At 50.1% G+C, this 25,912-nt stretch overlaps 2 protein-coding genes across 3 annotated transcripts in view; one reads left to right on the top strand and one right to left on the bottom strand.

The window, feature by feature from the left end:
- Positions 1-267: 267 nt before the first annotated feature.
- Rbck1 (RANBP2-type and C3HC4-type zinc finger containing 1) lies at positions 268-16,811 on the top strand. 2 transcript variants are annotated; one of them, XM_021150148.2, is made up of 13 exons: positions 268-403; positions 777-865; positions 1,810-1,954; positions 5,808-5,901; positions 6,644-6,842; positions 8,654-8,769; positions 8,854-9,027; positions 9,946-10,106; positions 11,038-11,149; positions 13,952-14,131; positions 14,447-14,545; positions 14,812-14,955; positions 16,232-16,811. In XM_021150148.2, the coding sequence occupies exons 2-13, from the start codon at positions 844-846 to the stop codon at positions 16,310-16,312; spliced, it is 1,527 nt and encodes a 508-aa protein (XP_021005807.1). In that variant the 5' UTR covers positions 268-403; positions 777-843; the 3' UTR covers positions 16,313-16,811. The 2 variants fall into 2 exon arrangements, with proteins under 2 accessions (XP_021005807.1, XP_029330104.1); XM_029474244.1 differs by lacking the exon at positions 268-403 and having other exon boundaries at positions 471-865; positions 1,813-1,954.
- A 2,340-nt stretch (positions 16,812-19,151) lies between these two features.
- Tbc1d20 (TBC1 domain family member 20) overlaps positions 19,152-25,912 on the bottom strand; it is a 20,689-nt gene continuing 13,928 nt past the window's right edge. The window contains exons 4-8 of the mRNA XM_021153487.1: positions 24,981-25,167; positions 24,724-24,825; positions 22,566-22,707; positions 21,627-21,814; positions 19,152-21,450 (exon numbers count right to left, since the gene is read on the bottom strand). Of these exons, the coding sequence (XP_021009146.1) occupies positions 21,195-21,450; positions 21,627-21,814; positions 22,566-22,707; positions 24,724-24,825; positions 24,981-25,167 (875 nt within the window). The 3' untranslated portion in view covers positions 19,152-21,194. The remainder of the gene's footprint in view (positions 21,451-21,626; positions 21,815-22,565; positions 22,708-24,723; positions 24,826-24,980; positions 25,168-25,912) is intronic.

Here is a 25,912-nt window from a genome sequence, read left to right as displayed (position 1 = left end):
ACGCAAGTCATAAACATTCAAGCCCTCTGTTTCCTCAAGTGCATGAAGGCCAAGAACCGGGGCTACCTATAGGTGTGTTGGCAACTCTGTGAGCCTGTAGGCTTAACACGCGTGGACGCGACGCTCGCAAGGATAGCTTTCCAGGAGTGCAAGCCAAGGAGACCAGAGGGCAAAGAAGCCAATCCTATATCTCGCCCTCTAGGCCCCGCCTCTAGCCCCGCCCACAGACTAGCCCCTAGCCCCGCCCTCCCAGAGCTAGGCGCTGCCTTGGGTTAGTGGTCGGCCCAGGGGAGATCATGGGCTCCTAGACCAAGTGACTCTGGTCCGCCCAACCATGTGTGGCGCGCAAGTGCCAGGAACAGTCTAGAGGTCTGCCACGGTTGGTGACCCTGCACAGTCTCGGGTGAGGAGACAGTTTTGCGTTCAGTCTGCAGCACTTCCGGGACTGCCACTTTCACTTTCTCTTCCGGGGACGCTGCTCGCGCTGTCTTCCGGGTAGCGCGAGCCTCCGGGCTGGGGTTCCGGACGCTAGGGCGCCCGGGCCGGCTGGCTGGCTGGCCTCCCTCCGTCCCTCGCTTTTGGGTCGTGGTTACTCATCGCCCTTTGCAGACTTGGCCCGGGGCCTCCTTCGCTGTCTGTGTCCCTCGCGGGGCCCCATTGGTTCCCAGTACCCGGCCTCGGACCCTGGGCAGTGTGATGCTGCCCGAGTGCGGACTGGGACACACGCACGAGGCCGGCTAGGGCTGAGTCGCTTCTACCCTCCCGCTCTCTCCCAGGTTACCCCAAAGTAGCGTTTTCCGGAAGCAGCAGCCCTGTCTGAGGGGATGGGCGCAGCCAGGCCAGATGGACGAGAAGACCAAGAAAGGTGGGCACCGATTGCAGCTGGTGGAAGTGGACCCTAGGCCTAGTCAGTGCAAAAATAGGGGTCGGAGACTCTGTGAACGGAGTTGGAGAGCTCCTGGTTGTTAGGAAAACAAACTTAAGTTGTCCGGAGTAGGACCGAGAGGGGAACATCCATCCCTCCCCCTGGCCCTTTCACCCAGAATTGGGGGAACTCCGATAATGCCACTGTTCTGTTTGCTGGAAACCTTGCCTGGATCTCCCTTTTTTTTTTTTTTTTTTTTTTTTGCGTCCAACTCCCACCAACTCTTCTGTCTACTACTGGGGATTGAACCCGGGTCTTCATGCATGCTAGGCAAATGCTCTATTTCTGAGCTATGCCTCTAGTACATGGCTTTTCTGTTTTGTCCCAACCACTACTTGCCCAAGGCCTTTGCCCACAATCTGGGATATTGAAATGCCCAGCAACCACTCTTTAAGGCCTCAGTTTCCCTTACCTCCTAGAGGTCTCCCCTGACCTCCTTACTCAGTTATGACTAGAATGGACCACAGTCTGATTTTCTCATCAAGTTTTAATTTTCTATTTTCTTGTTGAACTTAAAGAGTTTTATAAGGAGAAGAACGCTCTTCGACTTAACTGCTGTTAAAAGAGTCTCCTTTCTGGAATAGTGGGTGGCATACAGGAGAGCTCAAGAAATGCTTGTCAGATAAATGAATGGAAGTATGAGGACTCTGTGAGCATGGAGGAAAGAGGGTACAGGGGAGGGAGGACTCCATGAGCCCAGGGTACAGAGGAGTGAGGACCGGAAAAATCACCTCCCCCATAAACATAAAGAACTTTTAACATAGCCATGTGCAGAAGATACAGTCAGTCACTAGAGAAGCAAGACAAAGCAAGCACCAAGGGTCACCTCTCCAGCCTCCCCACATAAACTGATGCTAACCTGCTTGCTCTCTGCCGACCTTCAGCAGAGGAGATGGCCCTGAGCCTTGCCCGGGCAGTGGCTGGCGGAGATGAACAGGCTGCTATCAAGTATGCCACCTGGCTGGCAGAACAGAGGGTGCCCCTCAGGGTGCAAGTAAAACCCGAGGTCTCCCCAACACAGGACATCAGGTGAGTGTGCCTTGCATTAAAGGGGACTGGAGGCCTCTTGACTGCCTGTGCACAGGTTATCTGTTTTCCGCCCTGCAGTATTGGGGATCAAACCCAGGCCCTCACAGGCAGGTTCTCTTGTAGGAGATTGCGCTTCAAAGCCTAGTCGCTCGCTCATCAGCTGTGAGCTATGGGGTAGGCTGTGCTGGGGTTTATTTTTTTCTTTTAAGAGGACCCTGCACAATAGGTGTCCTTTGGTGCAGGGGCCATGCAGATCCTCCAGAGTTAGTGTCTGCCTCTAGAAGCAAGCATGGGGTTTATTCCTCAAATGTGTTGAAGTCAGAGCAACTTTAAGGAGACAGTTCTGTCCTTCCCACAATAGGATCTGGAGGCCCGCTAGCACGGGCAAGCGCTTTCACCCATCGAGACAGCTCTTCAACCAGTATTTTAATTTTTAATTTACCCCTTGTTTTTAGAGACTAAGTCTTACTCTGTAATCCCAGTCAACCTGTAAATCACTGTGTAGCCATGGCTAGCTTTCAACTCAGGACAGTTTTATTTTGGAAATATTGGCGTTACAGGTACAAAGTAACAAACCTGGTAATATAGTAACTTATAGATTTTGCTTTGTTACTACAAGGCTTCCATAATTTCCCCCTCTTTGGTTCTGAACATGTGTAGCCTTCCTTAATGGCAGTGTTTCTGATGCTATGGACCCTTTCGGACAGGTCCTCATGTTTGGTGACCCCCAACCATAAATTATTTTTGTTGCTACTTCATAACTGTTTTTGCCACCGTTATGAATTATAATGTAAACATCTGTTTTCTGATGGTCTTAGGCAACCCCTGTGAAAGAGTTAGTCAGGACCCACAGGTTGCTATGGTTAGTATTTGTTACTATGGAGTTGCTCCTCATGGCAGAGTAATAGAGTGTAAAGCTTGTAAGCTTTTGTTTCCAAACTCCTAAGATAGTTTGAAGATTAAGAATATGGTCTTAGCCCAGTGTGGTGGTGCACACCTGTAATCCCAATACTTGGGTGGTAGAGGCAGGAGGATCAGGAGTTTCAGAGCCATCCTGAATACGTGTAACCATGTCTCACAAGAACACCCAGACAACGAAAACCCCTCTCCTATGAAAACATAGACAGACAACTTTGAGTCTTTGTATGTTTGTTTATTTATTTATTTATTCTTTACCAATAGTTGCGTATCAGAATCATTTTCCTGCCTCGGACATGTGGTATATTCCTAGAATCCCGGCATTCAAGAGGCAGAGACAGGTGACTCTCTGAGTTAGAGGTCAACCTGTTTGACATGGTCCATTCCAGACCAGGCAGTGCTAAATAGTGAGATCTGACAAAAAAGCAAATCATTTTCTGGAAGAGCTTCTTGGGTACTTCCTGGAGCGTTTTTCAGAACAGGCGCTGCTGAGACAAGGGTTTTTTATGTAGGCCACCTGGAACTTGGGGCTATCCTCCTGCAGAAATCATCTTCCCGAGGCTGGGATCGTGGGTATGCACTGCCTGACCTGGCTGTCTTTGCTCAGATGATACACTGTTTCCCATGGCCCTCCCAGGTCTCAGAAGGCTGGACCTGGGTCCAGTGGCATAGGTTATCTGTTTTCCTTGGGGTTCAGCTCAGTTCTTCATTTGCATTCTAATTTTTCTTGCTTTTTGGTCTTTCAGCAATGTTTCAGGAGCCAGGCATGGTGGCACACATCTGTAATGCTAGGTGGCACTTGGAAGGCTGAGGTAGGAGGAGGAGGATGGCTAGTCTAGGCTGCATAGTGAGATCCTGGCTCAAAACAAACCGAAGAACAAAATAAGCTTGCAGATCCCCGAGAAAACTGATGCTTATAGACTAGAGTAAGAACGCATGCCCTCGGTGGTGGAGTGATTGCCTGGCGTATGAGGCTCTTCATTTAGTGCCCAGCACCAGAAGTAAAGTTAGACATGGTTTGGAATGATGCAGTTTGGACTTAAGTCGCTCTGGCAGTTACTGATTGCTCCTGCAGCATGGCTACCATAGTATGTGTGTATCTGGAAAAGGATATGGCCGGGCCTGCCTCAGGCTGCTGGAAAGGATTAAATGACTAATGTCAGGTGTATGTTCAACACCAGATGTTGCTCGTTGGGCAGAAGAGAGGAACAGGTGCAGCCAGAGCAGACCATAATCCCAACACTTAGACATTGGAATAGAGGATCGGAAGTTCAAGGGCATCTTCAGCTTGAGAGGGAGTTCAGGACCAGCCTTACATGAGACCCTGTTTCAAACCAAACCAAACCAAAACCAAAAGAATCTCCCTTTCCCCTACAAAAGAATTTGCCCGACTTGGTGACAGCTTCTTGGGAGGCTGAAACAGGTAGATGACAAGTTCAAAGCCTGCCTTGGCAATTTACTGACCCTGTCTCAAAATAAAAATAAAGGGCTAGAAAATATATATCAAGACAAACAACAACAAAACAGAAACAAAAAACTTCTGGGTTGGAGAGATAGTTCCATGGTTAAGAGAGTAGACTGCTCTTCCAGAGGTCTTGAGTTCAATGTCTAGCAACCACATGGTGGCTCACAACCATCCGTAATTGGATCTGATACCTCCTCCTGGTGTGTCTGAAGACAGCAACAGTGTACTCACACACATAAAACACATGAATAATAAGGGGCTGAGGCCCAGTTCAGCTGTAGAACATTCCCCTAGTGCAAGGCCCTGGCTCATCCCCAGTACTGCTGTTCCTTCAGCTCCTGTGAGCCAGCACAGAGCATAGGCAGTGCTTCCTGTTGGGTGGAGATTCAGAGAGATTCTCCCAGTGTGGACTGTCCGTGCAGGTTGTTCTCTTTTGTTTTCTATTGGAATAAACACCACGACCGGAAGCAGCTTGGGAAGGAAAAAGCCTGGCTAATGCATCCCAGCTTCTATTCTATCACTGAGGGAGGTGGGGTCAGGAACCCGGAGACAGGAACTGAAGCCGAGTCTGTGGAGGAATGCCGCTTCTGCTCTTCCAGGCTTGCTCAGATTGCTTTTTTTTTTTTTTGTGGGGAGGGGGGGCGGTTCGAGACAGGGTTTCTCTGTGTAGCCCTGGCTGTCCTGGAACTCACTTTTGTAGACCAGGCTGGCTTTGAACTCAGAAATCCGCCTGCCTAAGCTTCCCAAGTGCCCGGCTTCAGATTGCTTTTTATTTTTTTATTTTTTTTTTTAATTTTTTTTTTATTTTTTAAAGATTTATTTATTTATTATATGTGAGTACACTGTAGCTGTCTTAAGACACACCAGAAGAGGGCGTCAGATCTCATTACGGATGGTTGTGAGCCACCATGTGGTTGCTGGGATTTGAACTCCGGACCTTTGGAAGAGCAGTCGGGTGCTCTTACCCACTGAGCCATCTCACCAGCCCCCCAGATTGCTTTTTAATACAACCCAGGGCCATCTGCTCAGAGGTGGCACTGGCCCCAGCCCAGCTGGAGATGTCACTCAGCAGTTAAGAGTGCTTGCTACTCTCTGGAAGCCCCAGGTTTGGTTCTCAGCACCCACGTGGTGGCTCACTATTCTTTGCAACTCAGATTCCCGGGAGTCTGACATCCTCTTTTGATTTGCACAGGCACCAGGTAGCAAGTGGTGTGGATGTGTTTGTGCAGGCAGTCACTCAAACACAGGAAATAAATCTTTTAAAAATTTGAATTTTAAAAAGGATCGAAAATGTCCCACAGGCTTGCCGACAGGCCAATTTGATGGAGACATTTTTTCAATTGATACTTTCTTTTCTAACTTGTATATGTTGACAAAAATTCTAACCAGCAGATAGCCTCTGCACATGTGCAGACTTGAACTGTCCGCTGCCAGCAGCCCCCAATCCTTACCTCCCCTTGTTTTCCACAGGCTCTGTGTGAGTGTGGAGGATGCCTACATGCACACCGTCACCATTTGGCTCACAGTACGCCCGGATATGACAGTGGCCTCCCTTAAGGACATGGTGAGTAAAGGTGGAGGGAGGAGAGGTTCATTTTTGCCTCACAGTCCAGGATATTGTGCATCGCAGCAGCAAGGCTGTGCTTGAGAAACTCCATCTAGGGGTCAGGAACTTGCGACTGCAGGGTTTTGTTTTGTTTTGTTTTGTTTATTTCTTATCCCCCTTAAATGTTTTTTAGAGTTACATATTTAACTTTATGTATATGAATGGTTGCCTGCATGCGAGTGTTGTTCCATGTGTCTGCCGGTTGTATCCTGTGGCACTGGGGTTGTGGACGATTGTGAGTCACCTTGTGTGTGCTGGAAGGTGATCCCAGGTCCTGCACGAGCAAGTGTTCTGACTCACTAGGCTTCTCTCCAGCCTTCCTCTCTCTCCTTTTGTAGATAGAGTTTCACTAAGCAACTCTGGTGGCCTGGAACTTACTTTGTAGATCAGGCTGGTCTCTAATTTAAAGCGATCCACCTGCCTCTGCCTCCTGAGTTCTGGGATTAAAGGTCCGCACCACTGCTGTGCTAGACCTCAGTTGTGGCTTTTCATAAGGCCAAGGAGTAAAGAGCTGGGGCCAAAACAGGGTAAACTCTAACCTTCAAAGCCAGCTTTCGGGGCCCACCTACACTAGCCAGGCCTCCCCAGCAACAGTTCCACGGTCTCAGAAAACAGCGCCTCCACCTGGGATCAAATGTGAGTGTAGTGGTAGATATTTTACTTTTCAAACTGTAACCTCACCCCCACTGCACCCCCAAAGGTATTCCTGGACTATGGCTTCCCACCTAGCCTGCAGCAGTGGGTGGTTGGACAGAGGCTGGCACGAGACCAGGAGACCTTGCATTCACACGGCATTCGGCGGAATGGAGACGGTGCCTATCTCTACCTGCTGTCAGCCCGCAACACGTCACTCAACCCGCAAGAGCTGCAGCGGCAGCGGCAGCTGCGAATGTTGGAAGGTGAAGTCTTTTCTGTCAGCGATGTGCTGGAGGGCCCTGTCCATGAACGAGGATGTCAGATGGGGGAGGGAGCTCTCCATAGAACTCTTGGGCATAGCTGGCATGAAGGGAGGGGCCGTTTAGTCCTGGCCTGGCATTTGCTAGCCGTGTGAGCTGAGACAAGCTCACTGCTGTTTCTGTCTGTCCCTCAGTTTTCTGTGTTTCTGTCTGTATGTTGGTGAGATAACTAAGGTATAGTATGGTTGCTTTTACTGCAGTATTTTAGACCTGTAGAAAAGTGGGAGAGTTGTACAGAGAAACATTTTCCTTCTTTGTTTTGTTTTTTGTTTTTTTCAAGACTGGGTTTCTCTGTATAGCTGTCCATGGCTATCCTGGAACTCACACTATAGACCAAACTGGCCTTGAACTCGGAGATCTGCCGCCTGCCTCTGCCTCCTGAGTGCTGGGAATAAAGGCTCTGCCACTGCTGCCTGGCTGCTGTTTTGTGGTTTTTTTTTTTTTGTTGTTGTTGTTGTTCATTTTCCGGGTGCAGAGTCTTTGGAGACATTTTAGAAGTAACTATAAGTAGGCTCTTCCTCCCCTGAATACTTGTGTAGTTTCTTAAAAAGAAAGGTAATTTTCCTGCTTTACCCTTCAGTGCAGGAAATTAACATCAATGAAGAATAGACTTTTTTTTTTTTTTTGGATTTTTCGAGACAGGGTTTCTCTGTGTAGCCCTGATTGTCCTGAAACTCACTCTGTAGACCAGGCTGGCCTCGAACTCAGAAATCCGTCTGTTTTTTTTTTTTTAATTTTTAAAAAATTGCATTTTTTGGGCTGGGCATAGTGGCACATGCCTTTAATCCTAGCACTTAAGAGGCAGAGGTAGGCAGGTCTTTGAGCTCAAGGCCACCCTGGTCTACATAATGAATTCCAGGGCAGCCAAAACTTTATCAGAAACCATGTCTTGGAAAAAAACAAAACAAAAAAACCAAAAACCAACAACCTCCTCACAAAGTAAGTAAATAATTTAAAGATTACATTTATTTGTTTGCTTGTTTCTCTCTCTCTCTCTCTCTCTCTCTCTCTCTCTCTGTGTNTTTGCTTGTTTCTCTCTCTCTCTCTCTCTCTCTCTCTCTCTCTCTGTGTGTGTGTGTGTGTGTGTGTATGTGTGTAGCCATGCATGTGCCACAGAGTATATGGGAAGGAAGGACGACAACTTGCAGGAGCCAATTCTCTTTTCACTGTGTGGTCCAAGGGCTCAAACTCAGGTCATCAGGCTTGGTGGCAAGTGGCTTTGCCCACTGAGCCCTCTCTCTGGTTGACATTGACACAAGTATAGTCAGTCTCGTTTGGGTTTTTGCCAGTTGTCCAACCAGTGTCCTTGGTGGCAAAAGATATGGCATTCAGCTGCCACATCTCAGTCCCTCCCAGCCCTGATCCCCTTTGATTCCTGGTTATCGTGTTCAGTCCTCTTTCTCCGTGGTGGGCATTTCAGCATGGTGGAGTCCGTGCTTGGGGGCTCCTCTTAAACGGGACAGAGCTCATGAAGCCAGTTATGGGTAAAGTGAAGTAAAGCCTTAGACTTGGGGTATCCCAAGTGGTAGGTATCTTACTTTTCAAACTATAGCCCTACCCCCACCATACCCCCAAATGTATTCCTGGACTATGGCTTCCCACCTAGCCTGCAGCAGTGGGTGGTTGGACAGAGGCTGGCTCTCCTTTGGGAGGGGTCTAGAAACACTGTGGAGTTGGGAGTTGACTCGAGGTGGGTTGTGTCTGGCCAGCTCAGCATGTGGTTACCTAGATGCCACACATGACTCCTTCTGCAGATTTGGGCTTCAAGGATCTCACCCTTCAGTCACGGGGGCCCCTGGAACCTGTCCTTCCGAAGCCCAGGATCAACCAGGAGCCGGGACAGCCAGATGCAGAACCGGAGTCACCACCGGTAAGCTGCCTTACTTTGTGGGCACCTGTGCCCTGCCCTCCCTGTCAAGCTCAACAGCCGAGCTCACAGCCCGTCTGCACCCAGGTGGGCTGGCAGTGCCCTGGCTGCACTTTCATCAACAAACCCACACGGCCTGGGTGTGAGATGTGCTGTCGTGCAAGGCCTGAGACCTACCAGATACCTGCTTCATACCAGCCTGACGAGGAAGAGCGAGCACGCCTGGCCGGCGAGGAGGAGGCGCTGCGCCAGTACCAGCAGGTGGGCACACAGGTCCAGGGACAGGCACCTGAAGGCTGTTTGAGGAAGGCCTGAGCCAGAAAAAAACCACCTGCATACTGCTGTGCCACTCACCTCGTGACCACACTGCTAAGCCATAACCTTGGCCTTGACTGAGAGCTGCCTCTCTCTGAGGCCAGTTCTCTGGCTGATGCTCACTCTCTGGTTGTGATGCACAGCTAGGCTTTTCACCTGCTCTGCGTCCTCGCTTTGACACCCCCTCCCGCCATGTACACAAGCATCCTCAGCCGTGCTTCATCTGTGACTCTTAAGTGTGCTATTCCCCAGTCAGTCAGATCCTACCCCCATGGCCTGTAACCTCACCCTGGCTCCTGTTAGATACATACTCCACCTCCTGTCCCTTCCTCTCGCATCCATCACCTTCTTGTGCTGCTTGGGAGTGACTCTGTCCGCTCTCATTTCCCTAGAGTAGTCAGTTCCATCATAAACACTGATTCTGTGGACACCCCACTCTGGTGCTCCCCCTCCGAGAGCATGCTCTGCCCTCCGTCATTCCCTTTGGGGTCAGTGTAGCCTGCTCCACCTTGACCACAACCCCATACCTAGCAAGCTTTCTCCAGCCTCACTCTGTCCCCAGCCTTGACCACTCCTCCAGCACTGCCCTGCTTTTCCGGAGTTTGAGCCCTGTGGACCCCCTCCCCCTCCACTTCCTCTTGTACCCTGAACCTTGTCTTTTTCTACTGTCCTTGTCCCCTCATCCTTGTCCCCCCCGTCTGGCTTCTTACTCTGCTGTAGCCCTTCCCAGCTCTCTTGGCCTGCCCATATTCCCAGCCCACTACTACCTTGGTGCCCCCATCCTACCCCAACCTTGTCCCACTTCTTATCTGACCAACTGAGACCCTGACCCTCCTGGTGGCCCCGCCCTGCCCATGTGCCCAGCGGAAACAGCAGCAGCAGGAGGGGAACTACCTGCAGCACGTGCAGCTGGAGCAGAGGAGCCTGGTGCTGAACACCGAACCTACTGAGTGCCCTGTGTGCTACTCAGTGCTGGCACCCGGCGAGGCCGTGGTGCTGCGTGAGTGTCTGCACACCTTCTGCAGGTGCGGCCCCACTCCCACCCAGTGACAGTGTTGCCAGAGTAAAATGTCTGTGGCCTTGTTCCTTATCTCATTGGATGCCCACAAAACACTGTTTATGCAAGAGTTATTGTGGCTTATGCCTGAAATCCCAGCTCTCAGGAGCTGGAGGCAAGAGGATCAGACGTTCAAGACTAGCTTCGGCTGTATAGTGAGTTCAAAGCCAGCCAGGGCTGTTTGAGACCTTGTCTCCAAAATCAAAAAAAAAGAAAGACAGACTAGGCTCAGAGAATCCAAGCACCCATGTTGCCAAGCCACACAGCTTGCAGGGAATTCAGAAATGAAACAGGTGTCGTTCTAGCTCCCCCTAACAGCCCACAGCATTCTGCCCTCTGCGTCGGCTTTCCCGAGCTGGGGAAGTATTATTCATTCACCATGGTGGACCCTGGTGGAGTGCCCCTTCTAGCTTGTGTTCCAGTGTGCAGTCTGTGTTAATGTATACGGCACCACAGGCTAAGTAACTAGGCTGTGTGCCTTGTGGGATGGAACCCCTCAAAAGTCATGCTGGAGTAGAGGCTGGAAAGCTGCCTGTGAGACCAGGAAGCAGAGGGATGGTGGGTATTGTGGGACAGGATAGTTGTGCCTGTGCAGGTGACACGCTCCAAGCAGCAGTCGGTCTGGTCCCCTTTGGGTGGCACTGCTGCAGTACTGGGCAGTGGCACTTGGACTGGGTAGAGGCAGAGGCCAAGGAGGAGGTTACTGCAGTCCCCTGGGCAGGGATGCCAGTGCCCCAGACCAGAGCCACAGGGATGGTGGGGTGAATAGAAGCGTGGGGCCCTTGGTGGTGGGCTGAGAGGAATGGGAAGGAAGGGCCCCGGGATCAGGCCCTCCTATCCGAGGGCCGGAGTCCCTGCGAAGGTTGGCACGAGCCTAACTGCCACCCTCCCCTGCCCAGGGAGTGCCTGCAGGGCACCATCCGAAACAGCCAGGAGGCGGAGGTGTCTTGCCCCTTCATTGACAGCACCTACTCATGCCCCGGCAAGCTGCTGGAGAGAGAGATCCGGGCGGTAAGGCTGTGGGTGGAAAGGCGTTCTGAGCCCTGGGAACTGGCCTGGAGCTTGCAACAGGCACTGCTCAGGCGCTGCTCAAGCGCATCAGCTCTTTGCCTCCCCAGCAGACATCACCCAAGAGTTCATTGGGAGGGCCTGGGGCCTACGCAGGGCAGCTGGGGGTGACGGTGGGGGCGGGTTAGGTGAAACCTCAGCTGCTTTAGCTTCATCACCAGTGCAGCAAGGGCTGCAGTTACAGTGGGTGGGAGCTGTGGCTGCGGCTTCGCTGTGTGACCTTATGGCAGACTCAGCCTCTGCCCTTTGTCCGCTATCAGAACCACAGGTGACATCTGCTAGTGTGTGCAGGCGTGTGCAGCTGCTGTGTCAACTGCTTTTGCTTTGTAGCCACTCACTCCAGGCCTGGTGTCCCAAGACTCTGTGGTTTGTAAAGTGCAAGGCTGTGCTTCACTGGGTGGAGCTGGGGTGTCTGAATTTCAGAGTTGGATCCTGGATTATCTGCTCAGTGGTGTGAGATGGTTCATGATGGCCTTCTCTAGAAGAGCCGTCTACTGCAGTCCCCTGCACATGTAGGCTGTACAGGCCTATCACATGGTAGTGGTTAGTGAGGTTTCAGTGTTTCAGACACAACAGTAAGCGTGCAAAGACTGGTCAGCTGTAACCCTGTTTATCAGTGCGGACTACATGCTCAGGCCGATTCCCTGTAGGGGCCAACATGAACCATTCGGGTGACATCCTGTGGTGATGTGGCCATTCAAGGGTTAGTATGACAGTCCACCCTGTCATCTCAGCACTGCTGAAGCATCAGGTGAAAGAAGAGCTTGAGGCCAGCTTGAATCAGATAGCTCGGGTGTTTTACAAAGCTAAGGGCTAGTAGGTCGAATACAGCACTCGCAGCACCTGAGTTCTACCGTAGGCTTAAAAAAGGATGGCAGTGGCCAGGATCCAGATGGCAGACTCCAGGCACGCACAGATTTCCCCCCCTTCCTTCCCATCACCCCCGTCTCCTCTGACTTCTGAAGTCTCCCAAAATATTATGAAACGATTCTCTAGCCCAAGGGGCCCTTCTGAGGTGGGAAGGGGATCTGAGAGAGTAGAACTTGGGGAATTTCAATTCTATATTCCAAGCAGCTGTGTTTTAACCTTGTCTGGAGGCTTCTGAGTGGGTCAGTCCTGGGCATTGCTGAGGTATCCTTACAGGTCTGGAGAGACCTGTAACTAGCTCTTGTCACTGGCTCAGAGGTTTCCCGAGAAGGCCATATTTATATAAGGATTGCATGCAGGACACCCTAGATGTCTGTCCTCAGGCCCTGACTCAAGCCTCAGGTGTGGCAGCAAGAGGAAACAGGTGTCCGTAGAGCGGTCTGGTGGTGGTGCTTTCAATAAGTGGCAGGTAATAGAAATAAAAGAGAAAAAAACACCTTCAACTCTGTGAGCCCTAGACATCCTGACATCCTCTAGTAGCATTTTGTCCTGTTTCCCTCTTTCTTGGCAGATGACTTCTGTTGTAGTTGTTTTGGGACAAGGTTTCACTATCTAACAGTCTTGGTTGGCTTAACTCACACAGATCACTTGACATTGCCTCCTGAGTGCATGGTTAAAGGCAGGTACTACTACCCACCCCATATGTTTCTTTTATAGTTGCATTTTCTTGTGTATGTATCAAGTGTGTAACACACCCAGCATGTATGGAGTTCAGAGGACAATTAGCCGGAATCAATTCTGTCTTTTCAACCATGTGCTTCTCAGAGTTCAAATTCAGGTCGGCAGATTTGGCAGCAAGCACCCTTGCCTGCCATGCCATTTCATTGGTTCCAGGCTGGAATTCTGAGGTTTTGAGGTAAACATCATTTATTGTGGTTCACACAAGACAGAATGTATACCTTCTAGGTGTACAGGTATGTGAGTTTTGCCATACGTAACTTCCATAAGCACCACCCAGCTAACATACAGAGCAGAGGCCTGGGTCTCCCACTGACTCACTTTGCTGTTTGCCAAGGCTCCTTTAAGGAGCATCTCAGCTCTCATTGACACGCCTTCTCTGCCTCTCCTCTCAGCTTAGCTTTCCCTGCTGGGAGGTGCAGCTCCCTAGCTCTGCTTCTGTGTGGAGCAGAGGCACCAGAAGATGGTCAGGTCTAGGATGTTGCCACATTGTAGAGTGCAGTGTACCTGGATACTGATTTGCCTTTGAGACAGGTCTTGCTATATATATAGTCCAGGCTGGCCTTGAACTCTGAATGACCCTTCTGTCTCAGCCTTCAAAGGACTGGGTTTCATGACTCCCAGATAGATAGGAATTGAACCCCTTTGTCCCCCGTCACTCGTGTCCGGTTTCCTCATTAAATTTGAACTGTTGGCTGTTTGTCCACAGTTAAGTCCTTAGCTAGGACTTCTGAGGCACTGTCACTTAAGCTTTATAGTCACCATGACTGTGCACTGTCAGCTTCGCCCACTTCTTGCCACAGCTTCCCAGGTGCTAGGATGATAGGTTTGTGCCATTTGGACTGTCTAAGTGGAGGTTTTAAGTGCTCAAGGGGCTCTGTGAAGAACAGAGCTTGAGTTGTGTATTATAGCTCACCTGTAATGCCAGCCCTTGGGAAGTAGAGACCCTCCAGTTGTTAAAGGCCAGCATTTATTACATGAAACCTTGTCCCTGTCCCCCCAACCCCCCAAAAAACTGCATAGGTGGGGGAAGAGGAGCTTGGGACAGGGTTGAAGTGCTTGGTTTCCTGAGACCATTTGATAGGAGGAGGGCATCTGCTGGGTATCCTGAACCCCAGCAGCAAAGCTGTGTATGTGCAGCTCCTGTCCCCTGAGGACTACCAGCGTTTCCTGGATCTGGGTGTGTCCATCGCAGAGAACCGAAGCACCTTGAGCTACCACTGCAAGACCCCCGACTGCAGGGGCTGGTGTTTCTTTGAGGATGATGTCAACGAGTTCACCTGTCCTGTGTGCACCCGTGTCAACTGCCTGCTCTGCAAGGTGAGACAGGGACCGTCTAGCTGGGCCTTGCTAGGACTGTCTGTGGCAGCTGCAGGGGCTGCAGTCTGAGCCTAGTGGAGAGCTGCTTTAGGGGTTACAATACCCATCAGCATCTAAAATGGGATTTATATTAGGCTCCTACTACTGATGGTCCTGGCTCCCCCTTCCTGAACCCTGCGTCTTCTGTAAAATGGGTATAGGCTTTCTAAGTGAGGGCTTTCACTGATGGCACTCATTGCTGGGGTTGGGCCCCTTCTGCTCATCACAGCTTGAGCCCTTGGGGAATGTCTCACTCAAGAGCTTCTTGCCCTCCAGGCCATCCATGAGCGCATGAATTGCAGGGAATACCAAGACGACCTGGCCCTGCGGGCTCAGAATGATGTGGCTGCCCGGCAGACGACAGAGATGCTAAAGGTAAGGCAGTCTTGGCAAGGGCCTGGGGACAAATGTCGTGGATGCTTCTGAGGAAGGACTAAGGTCACATGTTCTTGGAGGCCAAGACTTCCTCCTGGTCAAACCCCCATTGCAGGGTGTGACTTCCGTAGGGTGTCATGTATGGAACTGAAGGAAGAGTCTGGGTTGGGGAGCCCTCTGTAACGAAGTGGTGGCTAGCGCTGCCAGGCTGAGGGAGTGTACACTGCAGAGAACAAGGCCAGGGCCTCAGTAGCTCCCCTCCCCAGGTGATGCTGCAGCAGGGCGAGGCCATGCACTGCCCACAGTGCCGGATTGTGGTGCAGAAGAAGGACGGCTGTGACTGGATCCGCTGTACAGTCTGCCACACTGAGATCTGCTGGGTCACCAAGGGCCCACGCTGGGGCCCGGGGGTGAGTCTTCAGGGTACTGGAGAGCTGAGGGAGGTTAGTAACTGGAGTGGGACGCAGTACTTCAGCTATGAACTCAGTCCAGCCTACCATGTATAGCCCAAGAGGAAAGATTGTTATTTAAATATTTAATTTTGAGTCAGGGTCTCATAATGTAGACCAGGCTATCCTCCAAATCAGAGAGTCATCTGCCTCTTCCCCCCAAGGTACTGGGATTAAAGGAATGTGCTACTGTTGCCTGGCTTAACTTTGTTTTTTATTGTTTGTGCACCCATGTGTGCGTGCTAGAGAGAGAGCAGGAGGGAGAAGGAGAAGGGGGATGGGGGGGGGAAGAGAGAGAGAGAAGAAAAGAGAGAAGAGAGAGAGCGCGAGCATATGCTCAGATTTTATTTTTATTTTTTTGAGACAGCGTTTCTCTGGAACAGACCAGGGTGGCTGTAAATACAGAGATCCACCTGCCTTTGTCTCCCAAGTGCTGGGATTACAGACATGTGCCACCATTGCCTGGCTTATTTATTTTTTTAATACTGTTTAATACTGCTTTGCACTCTGTAGCCTGGGTTGCTTTGGGATTTGTGGCAGTCCTCCTGCCTCAGCCTTCTGAGTGCTGGAGATTATAGGTTTAAGGGTTAAGAATTTTTTACATCTAAACATTGTTTGGAGGTTCTCAAACGCTACTGTTTGGAAGTGCAGAGAGACACGAAAATAGTTCTGGAGCACCAACCCCCTGCTCCTGCCTCTGTGCTTCTGCGGGGGCTAAGGTCTGTCAGGCTTTGACCTGGCCTGTGCAGCAAAGCCTGCTGTTCTGCTTGAGGGGAGAATAAGTCAAGGTCAGCCTGGAGTTGGAAGGAGGCTTGCCAGTCCCTCCCTCTGGCACATCTTTGCCAGGGCCTGTCTCGGATTGCCAGACACAAGAAGTAGAGAAGTGCTCTGTGGATGCGAGTCACAGGCTGTGAGTGCCTGGGTGGTGGCAGTCAGTGCTGGTGGACCCAGAGGCACTGTACATTTTCCTTCTGCCTGGGTGCTGGTCCACCTACGGCTAGATCCCTTTCTCTCTCTGGCCTGGGGAAGACCGTGGAGTTTAAGGGTGCTGGAGAGGTTGGGATGGGGTTAAAGGCCTTCATGACTACCTCCCTGAGGTTGCTGAGGCTGTTCTTTGCAGGAGGGCTTTTGGCAACCTCACTGCACCTTTAGATGGGCCCTGCCTTGGGCTGATAGAGTGACTTTGGGGCATAGCCTGTTTTTACCAACCTGATACCCTCTTTTCTCTATCCTTTAGGGCCCAGGGGACACCAGTGGTGGCTGCCGCTGCCGGGTCAATGGGATTCCATGCCACCCAAGCTGTCAAAACTGCCACTAAGTCGACGATGGTGGCTCTCATACTGACCCAGCCCCACATGTATAGCACTGAACAGGGCTAGGCCAGGGACTGACCTGGTTTGGCCACCATACCTTTAGGCTTGGTAAGGGAGAAAGCCTGAGCTGTACTGCAGTCTGATTGCTGTGTTACAAGGACCCAGCTGAGCTGATGTCAGTTGCACTGCCTCTGTTGCTTCAAGGGGTGGCTGCCCAGACCTCATGGCCCTGCACTAGCCACCCGACCCTTACTAGCCACCAGCCTTAATTAAACACAGCCTTGGCCTAAGGCCTGGCTGGCTAGTGCTCTGAGTGACTGTTTTCCCTGAGCTTGCTCCCTGAGGACCCACAGCCTCATCCTTTGCCTTGTTGGCTTTCTGGGCACTTCTTAAAGCTGATGTGAATTCATCCAAGGCTCAGGTAGATTGGTAGGTCAGGAAACAGCCCGTGGGGTTCAGCTCTGCATCCTCCTCTTTAAGTGAATTAAAGTGATTTTCCCAGAAGGGAAAGGTGTCATGCTTGAGGGAACAATGTCCTAGGCTGGGTACCACACAAGCAGGATGGTGAGCTCTGGAGAGCTTGGAACAGAACCTGGAGGTGATCTGTTGGTTCTGGTGGTTGGGGGAATAAGGCTGGCTCAGCTCTGGGACCCCTGTAGCAGAGCTGGCACCACCATGCCCAACTCTTGGGACAAGGTTGCTTGGGCAGTATTAGCCCAGACTGGGGAAATTTATCGAGAAGGGCTTGAAGCTTAGAGGGATGCTAGGGAGGGAGGTCAAGGCAGCAGCTGGAGGCTGGGAAGAAAGGCTTGGCTGCTCCCTCTGGGTATCTAAGGAGAAGAGCAGAGGAGTTTCTGAAACTGCTGAAACCAAGCAGTCCTTTCTGCTTTAAGAGCAGAGGCAAGATGGAAGCGCCATGCTGTGATGTCTGGTCTGGTGGTTTCTCTCCACTCCGGCCCATTCAGCTCCTCTGAGATTGAGTATCTCTGTCTTCCCACAATGTGAGCCTTAACAGTAAGCCCGTGGTCAAAACTCACTCCAGATGCTAGGGCAGGTAGCTTTTCCAGGGTGTCTACATCCTGGAGTATGTATCCTTGGATGGACCTACAGCCTCAGTGGGCTCAGAAAGGCCCCTGGACTGTGAAGGATTGCTTTGATTTTAGATATAAGGTTGATGTAGCCCAGGTTTTCCTTGAACTTGTGGCAGTCGTTTTTCCTGCCTTGGCCTCCATGGTATTGGGAAAAGAGACATGCACCAAGCTTGGCCTGACCAAGACTTGCTATACACATATCCTTCCTTTATTACCCAGGTAACAAAACCCCACTTGTCCTTTGTGTTTGGTCCTTATGTCCTCAGCTGCTTAGAACTTTTGCCACTCAAGACTTCTCTTTAACCCTCTGCAACTGGAGGTCGGGCCCTGGCCCTTTGAGGTTCACAGTTGCCATGTTAAAGGACATCAAAGGCTGGTATCCTATTGTGGACAGAGCAAGGATCAACAAATGCCCACCCAGAAGCAGCTGGCTGGTTTCTCTGCAGGCAAAGGCAGAAAAGTAGGGGCCCAGCTACTGCACACTCTTTTTTTTGGTTTTTCGAGACAGGGTTTCTCTGTGTAGCCCTGGCTGTCCTGGCACTCACTTTGTAGACCAGGCTGGCCTCGAACTCAGAAATCCGCCTGCCTCTGCCTCCCAAGTGCTGGGATTAAAGGCGTGTGCCACCACGCCCGGCTGCTATTGCACACTCTTACTGCCAGTAGTAGAACTGTTTAGAGACTAGACCAGTGGTTCTCAACCTTCCTAATGGGGAGACCCTCTAATACAGTTCATGTTGTGGTGACCCCATCCATAAAATTATTTTCATTCCTACTTAATAACCGTAACTTTGCTGTTATGAACCATAATGTCAGTGTTTTTGGAGACGGGTTTGCCCAAGAGGTCGTGACAGACAGGTTGAGAACCAGCTAGGCTAGAAGCCGAGGCAGCTCTCAGGTGTTTCTCAGTAGACAGAAACTAGTCATGATGGGCTGGGGTACCTTTCAAAACAGGCTCAAATCCAAGTGCTAGCCTTATGAGTTAAAAGCCTGCAAAGCAAAATAAGCCAGAGCACTCTAGACACGTCCTGTACCTGTCACCTAGTTGTGATGGTGTCCACAGCAGGTACAATACAATGGCCCACACTTCCCGTATGACTGGTACTTAGAAAAACATCTTTGCTGCTAAAGAGACAACTCAGTGTCTGAGAATATAATTCTCTTACAAGAGGACCCAAGTTCAGTTTCTCACACCTGAACTCCCATCTTCTGACCTCTAAGGACACCTGCAGACACTTAACACATAATTGGAAAACAGAAAAATGCCTTTGCTAAAAATCCTTACTGTGCCCACAAAGGGATTAAAACCTGAAGTCCGAGCCTTGATTTTTGGGTCAGTCTCCGGTTTGCCTCTGCTTGGGCATGTTAATCATGTGTCTGCCCACCTAATCTAGCTCTTTCCTTGAAAGGCTGAAGGCAGATAGGCCCTTGTCATAAACATGTCCTAAACAAAACCTTGAACCCCAAAGATAAGTTCAGGTCTCTGAACCTTTGTTCCATGTGCTGCTGACTAAACTGCTTCTCACTACTTATGTCTTAAGTTGGGAATCAAACTAGGGAAGTAGCTAGCTTAGTCCTCGTTGGCTGCTAGAACCAGGACTTTTGCCCTAAATTGATTACACCTGTGTGTGAAACGTAGCTGGAAAGGATCACTGTCCTGCCAGCCAAGGCTGACCAGCCAACAGACCGCAGGCCGAGTATCTGAGACTCACCAGGTCCATATCCAGGCAAGCAGTGGTGACACAAAGACAAGTGATTAGGAATCACATAAGGGTGTTTATTTCATACAGGGCTCTGTACAAAACATCTACACATATTTTTTACAGAGTAAGTAAATACCTGAAGGTAAATTGACAATGCTTTCTTCTCAGTGGCAGGGGAGTCCTGTTAGGGGCACAGACCGCTCTTCAGCTCCTCACAAGCCAGTGCCACCTGCTTGCTTGGATGCAGAACAGTGGCTTGGACCCTGAGCTCATGCCCTTCCCTCAGCCAGCAAGCTTCCTACAGTCTTCAAGCAGGCTAGAGGCATAGATGATAAGCCCCCGGGGTAGACCAATAATATCTGTCACCTCATCACTCTGGATCCTGGAAACTTCTCCTTTGTCCTGAATGAATCCCAGTGAATCACTCACCCAAGGCAAGGCTCCTGTGCAGAGGACTTACCTACCACTCCGGCTTGACTTAAAGTGCTTTATGTAACTCAGCCAGGACACCTCCTATAGACTCTGGCTTCGTGGCTGCCCAGCATGCAGAGTGTCCCACTGCATACAATGGGCACAGGAGACAAGGGGATGGGCAGGGGACGTGTGGGGTGTGGACATGGCAGGACTGGAGAAGAGTGCCCAGGAAAGAAGGAAACGAGCTTCCCACTACACACCCTAAAGCAGCAAAAGGCACTTTTGTTTTCAAGCCAGGTGCTATAAAACACAGCTGGCTTCACTTTTAACAAAGCCATCCTAGGAAGACCAAGTGATCCCATGGATCCTGTACACCTCTCCTCGAGGAGTCCAGGTACAGTGAGGCTGGTGGTGTGCGGTTCCTGCCAAACCCTGTCTACATGCTGGCAAGTTCCCAAGGACATTCCCAGCCTGAGACCAGCAGCGGAAGACAGGCCAAGGTGGGTAAGAAGAGGAAAATAAGGAAAGCGAGTCAGGAAGTGGCACTGTGGGGTCTGGGAGTGTTCACAAACAACTTTGGCTAAACTGAGCAGGGAGAGTATCTCATGTGCAATCCTGTCATCCAGGATAATTGGGAGCCATGGCAGGAGGATCAAAAGTTCAAGGCCAGCCTGGATAATTTAGGTAGACCCTGTCTCAAAACTAAAAATGGAAAAAAAACAAAAAAAAAACAAAGCTAGGGCAGCGCAGTGGTAGAACACTTTTGCTTCCATGTGCAAGGCCCTGGGTTCTATTCCCCTCCAAAAAAGGAATAACTGTTAGTCCAGTAGAAACTCAATGCTCTGACAGCTTCTCTCATGAAGGAACTATGAAAGAGGCTGGAGAAATGGCTCAGCAGTTAAGAGCACTTACTGCTGCTTCACCAGAGGCCTGGCATTCATACCCCAGCGCCCGCCTGTGGCCTCTGTGGGCACTGTACACACGCACATCAGGCTGCAGGAAACCTGAAGCCCGTTGTGGCCTCCGTGGGCACTGCACACACACATGAGTAATTTTTTTTAAAGTGAAGAGTACTTGCTATGTTAGGTGTAGTATACAATCATAAAAACAGTATTAAAAATGTCTCTGTAGGTTTTGTTATGTGGCTTGTAGAGGAGAAAGAACAGGGAGACACAGGCAACACCTGTGATTAACGTTCCTCTGCATGTGAGCTCTAGGCTGGGATCATAAAAATTTAATTAGAACCCAGCTCCAGTCTATCTCTGATTCTGACCAGCTAATATGGCCGCTTTTAAGAGGGTCCAGCTGGCTCCCAGGCTAGATAGAGTTTTCTCCCCTCACTTTCATTCCAAGACTGGACCATCCTGCCTGCTTGTCTAAAGATACTCAAGACACATGGTGCTATAAGAGGGGCATCTCTGGGTCCAACGTTTTAGGCAGTGACTTGGGTAGCCAGGTGCTCCAGAGCCACTTTTCAACAGGAGAGGTGCAGAGAGCACTCAGGTCCGAAAGCCAGTGTCAGGCACCTCTGCCACCAGCCATCAAAGCCAAAAGACAAGCTGCCAAGGGTGGCAGACAGAACACCCCTGACAGAAACCCTTTAATCACAGCAACTTCACCCTCCTTCTGGAAATGGGGAGAGCTTGGTGCCCTGGGTGAGGAAGTAGCTGCCTGAGCTGAGTTTAGGGGAACAGCTGCAGCTGGAACTTAGGGGCCCACTCTAGGGCGCTCTTCACCACTGCTAGTGCTGCTGCTCCGAGGGCCACCGTCAGCCCCATCACTGCCAGTTTCACAAAGCGGTTGGTCCTTGGTTTGGTCAGGACATCTTTTGTTCGCGCCTCAGGCCTCAGAAGTCCCCGAAACCGCTGCCGCAGCACCATATCTGGCCTCTGCTGAGTTGATGCCAGCTCAAAGTCTTTGAAAGTAGAGGCTGCGGTTCTGTGGAAAGAAGCAGAAGGTAGCACAGAGGGGCAGAAGACACTGAGCAGGCCATTGCTCAGCATGCTCTCTGGTAGAGATCTATATGGCCTGCAGAGAAGAACCCTCTAGACAAGTAGACCCTCCAGGGATGGTCTGATTTCCCCACTGCAGCGGCCACAGCTCGCCCACCTCACCTCTCAGCCTCCTGCTGAGCAGCTGCCTCCCTTGCAAGTTCAGAAGGGGGAAACTGAACAAAGAGGTCTCCTGCTCTGCTGATGAGCGTCTCATAGGGCAGGTCCTGAGGGATCTGGGACAACAGGTGGTGGACAGAGGCCATGTCACAGTCACAGTCCAGGACTTCCTGCTCCCGGTACAGCACGATCTAGGGAAGGCAGGCTTTGAATCAGGCACCAGACTGGACACTTGTCTCTCCCCTACTCACTCACACACACACTCTCTCTCTCTTTCTCTCTCTCTCTGTCTCTCTCCACACACACACACACACACACACACTGGACACACCTGTCTCTCTCTATACATACACACACACACGTCTTAGATACAGACAGGTTTGGCAAATGCTGTGTCCCACTCCATCTATAATGTGAAAGGCTACTCAATTTTCATTAAGTCCTCTGACAAGTCTTGAAATAAACTGACATTCTTTTAGAAAGAAGAAATGGGTCTCAGGAGACTGAGCAGCCTCAGAAAAGCCTGACAGAGCCATCCCTTTGACATCCTCCTGACAGCAGAGCTAATGTTTACAGCTGCTAAAGGGCCACTCTCCACTCAGCCCTTTTGGGCATGAACCCCACACTCTTCCAAGAGCCACTCTTTTAAGCCTTTCACCAGGCCTGCCTCTAGCAGGCACATTGACCCACCGGCTGTGCCCTTAGTGATGTCTACTAGCTAGAGTTCCAGGAGGTAACAGTAGTCACTGACAGTTACATGGCACTCTGGTGCTTTGAAGGGTCTCAAGTCTCTTAAGTGAGGACAGTTGCTTAACATTTCCTAACACTTTTCAGACTAGGGAATGGGCCACCAGCCTAGGCTCTACCATCCCCTTCAAGATCACTGATCAAGCTGGATGGGTTCACAGTGCACCTAGTCACTGCCTCCCAGTGTGTACCTACCACAGCTGCAAAGTAAATGGGCATGAGTGGGTGGCAGGCCAGGAAGAAGTCGTATAACCTCACAACGTGCCTGAAGTCCATCAGGACGTGCCCAAACCAGGTGATAAGCCAGCTGAGGGCAAAGATGGTCCCCACCTCAGCACTAGGAACAAAGAAAATCAGAAGTTAGGTATCCGTCAGCTCACCCCTTCCCTTTCACTGAGCCTTGGTCACGAGCTGACAGTGAAGAAGTATCTGGAAGGACACTACTTCCTTGGGAAATTACACCACTTAGGAACTCAGAATCTTCTTTAAAAACAGAGTCTCAAAAATGTACCACGAAGCCAGGTGGTGACGACACACTCCTGTATTCCCTGAGGGGGGGGAAGAGTGGCAGGCAGAGGCAAATAGATCTTTGCACTCAAGGCCACCCTGGCCTACAGAGTGAGTTCCAGGACAGCCAGGGCTGCACAGAGAAACCCTGTCTCAAAAACTAAAAACCAACCGGGCGTGGTGGCGCACGCCTTTAATCCCAGCACTTGGGAGGCAGAGGCAGGCGGATTTCTGAGTTCGAGGCCAGCCTGGTCTACAGAGTGAGTTCCAGGACAGCCAGGGCTACTGAGAAACCCTGTCTCGAAAAAACAAAACAAAACAAAAAAAAACATAAAAAAACCCCCTAAAAGCCTGGTCTACAAAGTGAGTTCCAGGACAGCCAGGGCTACACAGAGAAACCCTGTCTCGGAAAACCAAAAAAAAACAAAAACAAAAACAAAAAACAACAAACCCAAACCCAAAACCAAACCAAAAAAATAAAGCCCTCTGAGGATGGGGGAAGGAGCTCCCTGGTAGAGCGCTGCCTCACCTTCCTGGGTACTTTTCTCATGCACAACCAACCTCCCTCTGAGAACAAGGAGCAGCCACTCTCAGAGAGGAGCACTGTGGTCTCCTCCTTGAGCACCAGGCACAGAGGCAAAGCATACATACATGTGAAAGTATATCTTTAAAAAAAGGATTTATTTATTATCTTTATATATGTACGTGTGGCTGTGCTGAGTTTATGTATACCACACAGACACCTGCACAGGCCAGAGGGTGTTGGACACTTTAGAACTACAGTTAAGAACAGTTGTGAGGGCCGGGTGTGGTGGCGCACGCCTTTTATCCCAGCACTCAGGAGGCAGAGGCAGGTGGATTTCTGAGTTCGAGGCCAGCTTGGTCTACAGAGTGAGTTCCAGGATAGCCAGTGCTACACACAGAGAAACCCTGTCTCGAAAAAAAACAAACAAATAAATAAAGAACAGTTTCAAGTCACCTGATATGGGTGCTGTGAACTGTACCCAGGTCTTCTGCCAGGGCAGTAAGTACTCTTAACTTCTAAGCCATTTTTCTATCCCTTCTGTTTGTTTTGTTTTTACTTTAAAAAAACTTCTTTGTTGCTACTGTTTTTGAAACAGGGTTTCACTATGCAGCCTTGAATGGCTTAGAACTCAGTATCTAGACCAGGCTGGCCTCCAACTCAAGAGATCTGCCTGTTCTGCCACTGTCATACACACCACTGCCCAGCTTGTTGCTCCCCCGACCCCCACGAGTCTAAGATTGGCTTCAAAGTCATTATAGAACCAAGGTTGGTCTAGAGTTATTTTTACCACTGGGTGTGGTAGCATTGAGAAAGCAGAGGATCTCTATATGAGTTCCTATCTGGCTGAGACTACAGAGCAAGACCCCTTCTCAAAAAATAAAAACTTATGGGAAAAGAAAATTTTACTTTTCTGCGTATGTGTGCTACTCTGTGTGCATGGTGTATAGGTGTATAGGTGCCTAGGGAAACTAGAAGAAGGTGTAGGAAGGTGTTGAATCCCCTAGAGCTGGAGTTACAGGCTGTCATAACTGCACTCTGCTACTCTTCAAGTGCAGTAAGGGCCTATAACTACTGAGCCATCTCTTTAGTCCCTGGCCTTGAACCCTTCTGTTTGTACCTTCCAAGTGCTTCACTACAGGCAGGTGGCATCACAGGTAGCTTTGCCTTTACTCGTGTTGAGAATTTATGACATACCCACCAAATGCAAGCTCTTAAAGCCCTGAGCTGTATCCCTACATGCTAGGTTTGTGAAGAAACAGAAACCCAGAAGAGCAAGGAGCAGGGTTGCCGTGGGTCTTGTGTACACTAGTGTAGACTCACCTCTGCATGAAGTCATGGAGCTCTGGGCTCACTTGGTCAATGATGGGCATCAGATAATTTAGGATGTGCTTGGTGTTGTCCATTGTGGGATCCATGAAATCCCTGCAGGAAGACAATTCAGTCAGTGCAAGTGGTCAGGTCCAACACTGAGCTTAGGGCTGGTCAATGGTGTGGGCTCAAACTATTCAGACATCTGTCTGTCCTAGGAGGCTGAGGAGTGACCTCCATCCTGGCATGATACCAGATGCACAAGGTACCTGAGGTGGTGGGTAGACAATTTTTCTACCAGGGATGTTGCCAGCCTCTCCCCCACCACCAGCAGAAATGTGACCACGATGTCATGGTAGCCCTGGTAGTAGTGGAGCTGAGGGTTGCGATCCAAGACAAGGAGGATGATGTCGATTAGCTCTTCCTGGAGCCCTTCTCTCTGCTCATCCGGCATGCCTGCGGAGAGGACGTGCATTGGCTCAGGGTCCTAATGACAGAACAGGCCAGCAGTGCTTCCCAGAGAAAAGTGTGCAGTGACAGACAATGAATTACGAACATTGCCTTGCAAAATCTACACATTGCTCATGACACCCAGCCCAGGAAAAACTACACAGTAGGGCCTCTGGGAAAGTCACCTTACAGTTAGCGTGGCCAATGACAAGGAAAGAACAGCATAGGGCTCCACGAGCTCTGCACTTCAGTGAGCACAGTCCTGCCTGTCACAGCATCACAGATGTGACCCTAAACTTCATGAGCAAACACCAGACAAAAGCAACAGAAGCAGAGAGTGACAGAGTTAACTGGCCTGCTATGCACACAGGGGAACTGTTGACATTAAAGGAGGCTCAAAAGAGGCTCGAACAGCAAATCCAAGATTCTGTGTTTTTCTGATAAAAATAATTTGCAAATTATTTCTGATAAAAATAGTTAAATGGTGAAAGATGAACTTTTCTATGAGTTAGATATTCTGAAAAAAAAAAAAAGGGTGCTATGATGGCTGTTTACCCTTAAAATTACCCTTAATTTTGTTCAGAAACAAAATTATGTGTACATGTATCAAAAGAAACAGGCAGTTATTATGGCAAAGTGTGAATCTGCAAGATCAGCAGAAAAGTATCAAGAGATTTTTGGCCCTTCTTCATGGAATGAAATTATATAAAAATTAACATGTTGTATTCTTCTCTAAACTATAGCCCATATT

The sequence above is a fragment of the Mus caroli genome, chromosome 2, assembly GCF_900094665.2.
Source record: "Mus caroli chromosome 2, CAROLI_EIJ_v1.1, whole genome shotgun sequence".
In the NCBI taxonomy this organism is placed as follows: Eukaryota; Metazoa; Chordata; class Mammalia; order Rodentia; family Muridae; genus Mus; species Mus caroli.
This window is presented reverse-complemented; position numbering and strand designations above follow the sequence as displayed.

Coding starts and splice junctions, on each gene's coding strand:
- Rbck1 (XM_021150148.2), top strand. CDS start 844: ATGGACGAGAAGACCAAGAAAG. Junction 1,955..5,807: donor TCCCCAACACAGGACATCAG/GTGAGTGTGCCT, acceptor TGTTTTCCACAG/GCTCTGTGTGAGTGTGGAGG. Junction 6,843..8,653: donor GCAGCTGCGAATGTTGGAAG/GTGAAGTCTTTT, acceptor CTCCTTCTGCAG/ATTTGGGCTTCAAGGATCTC.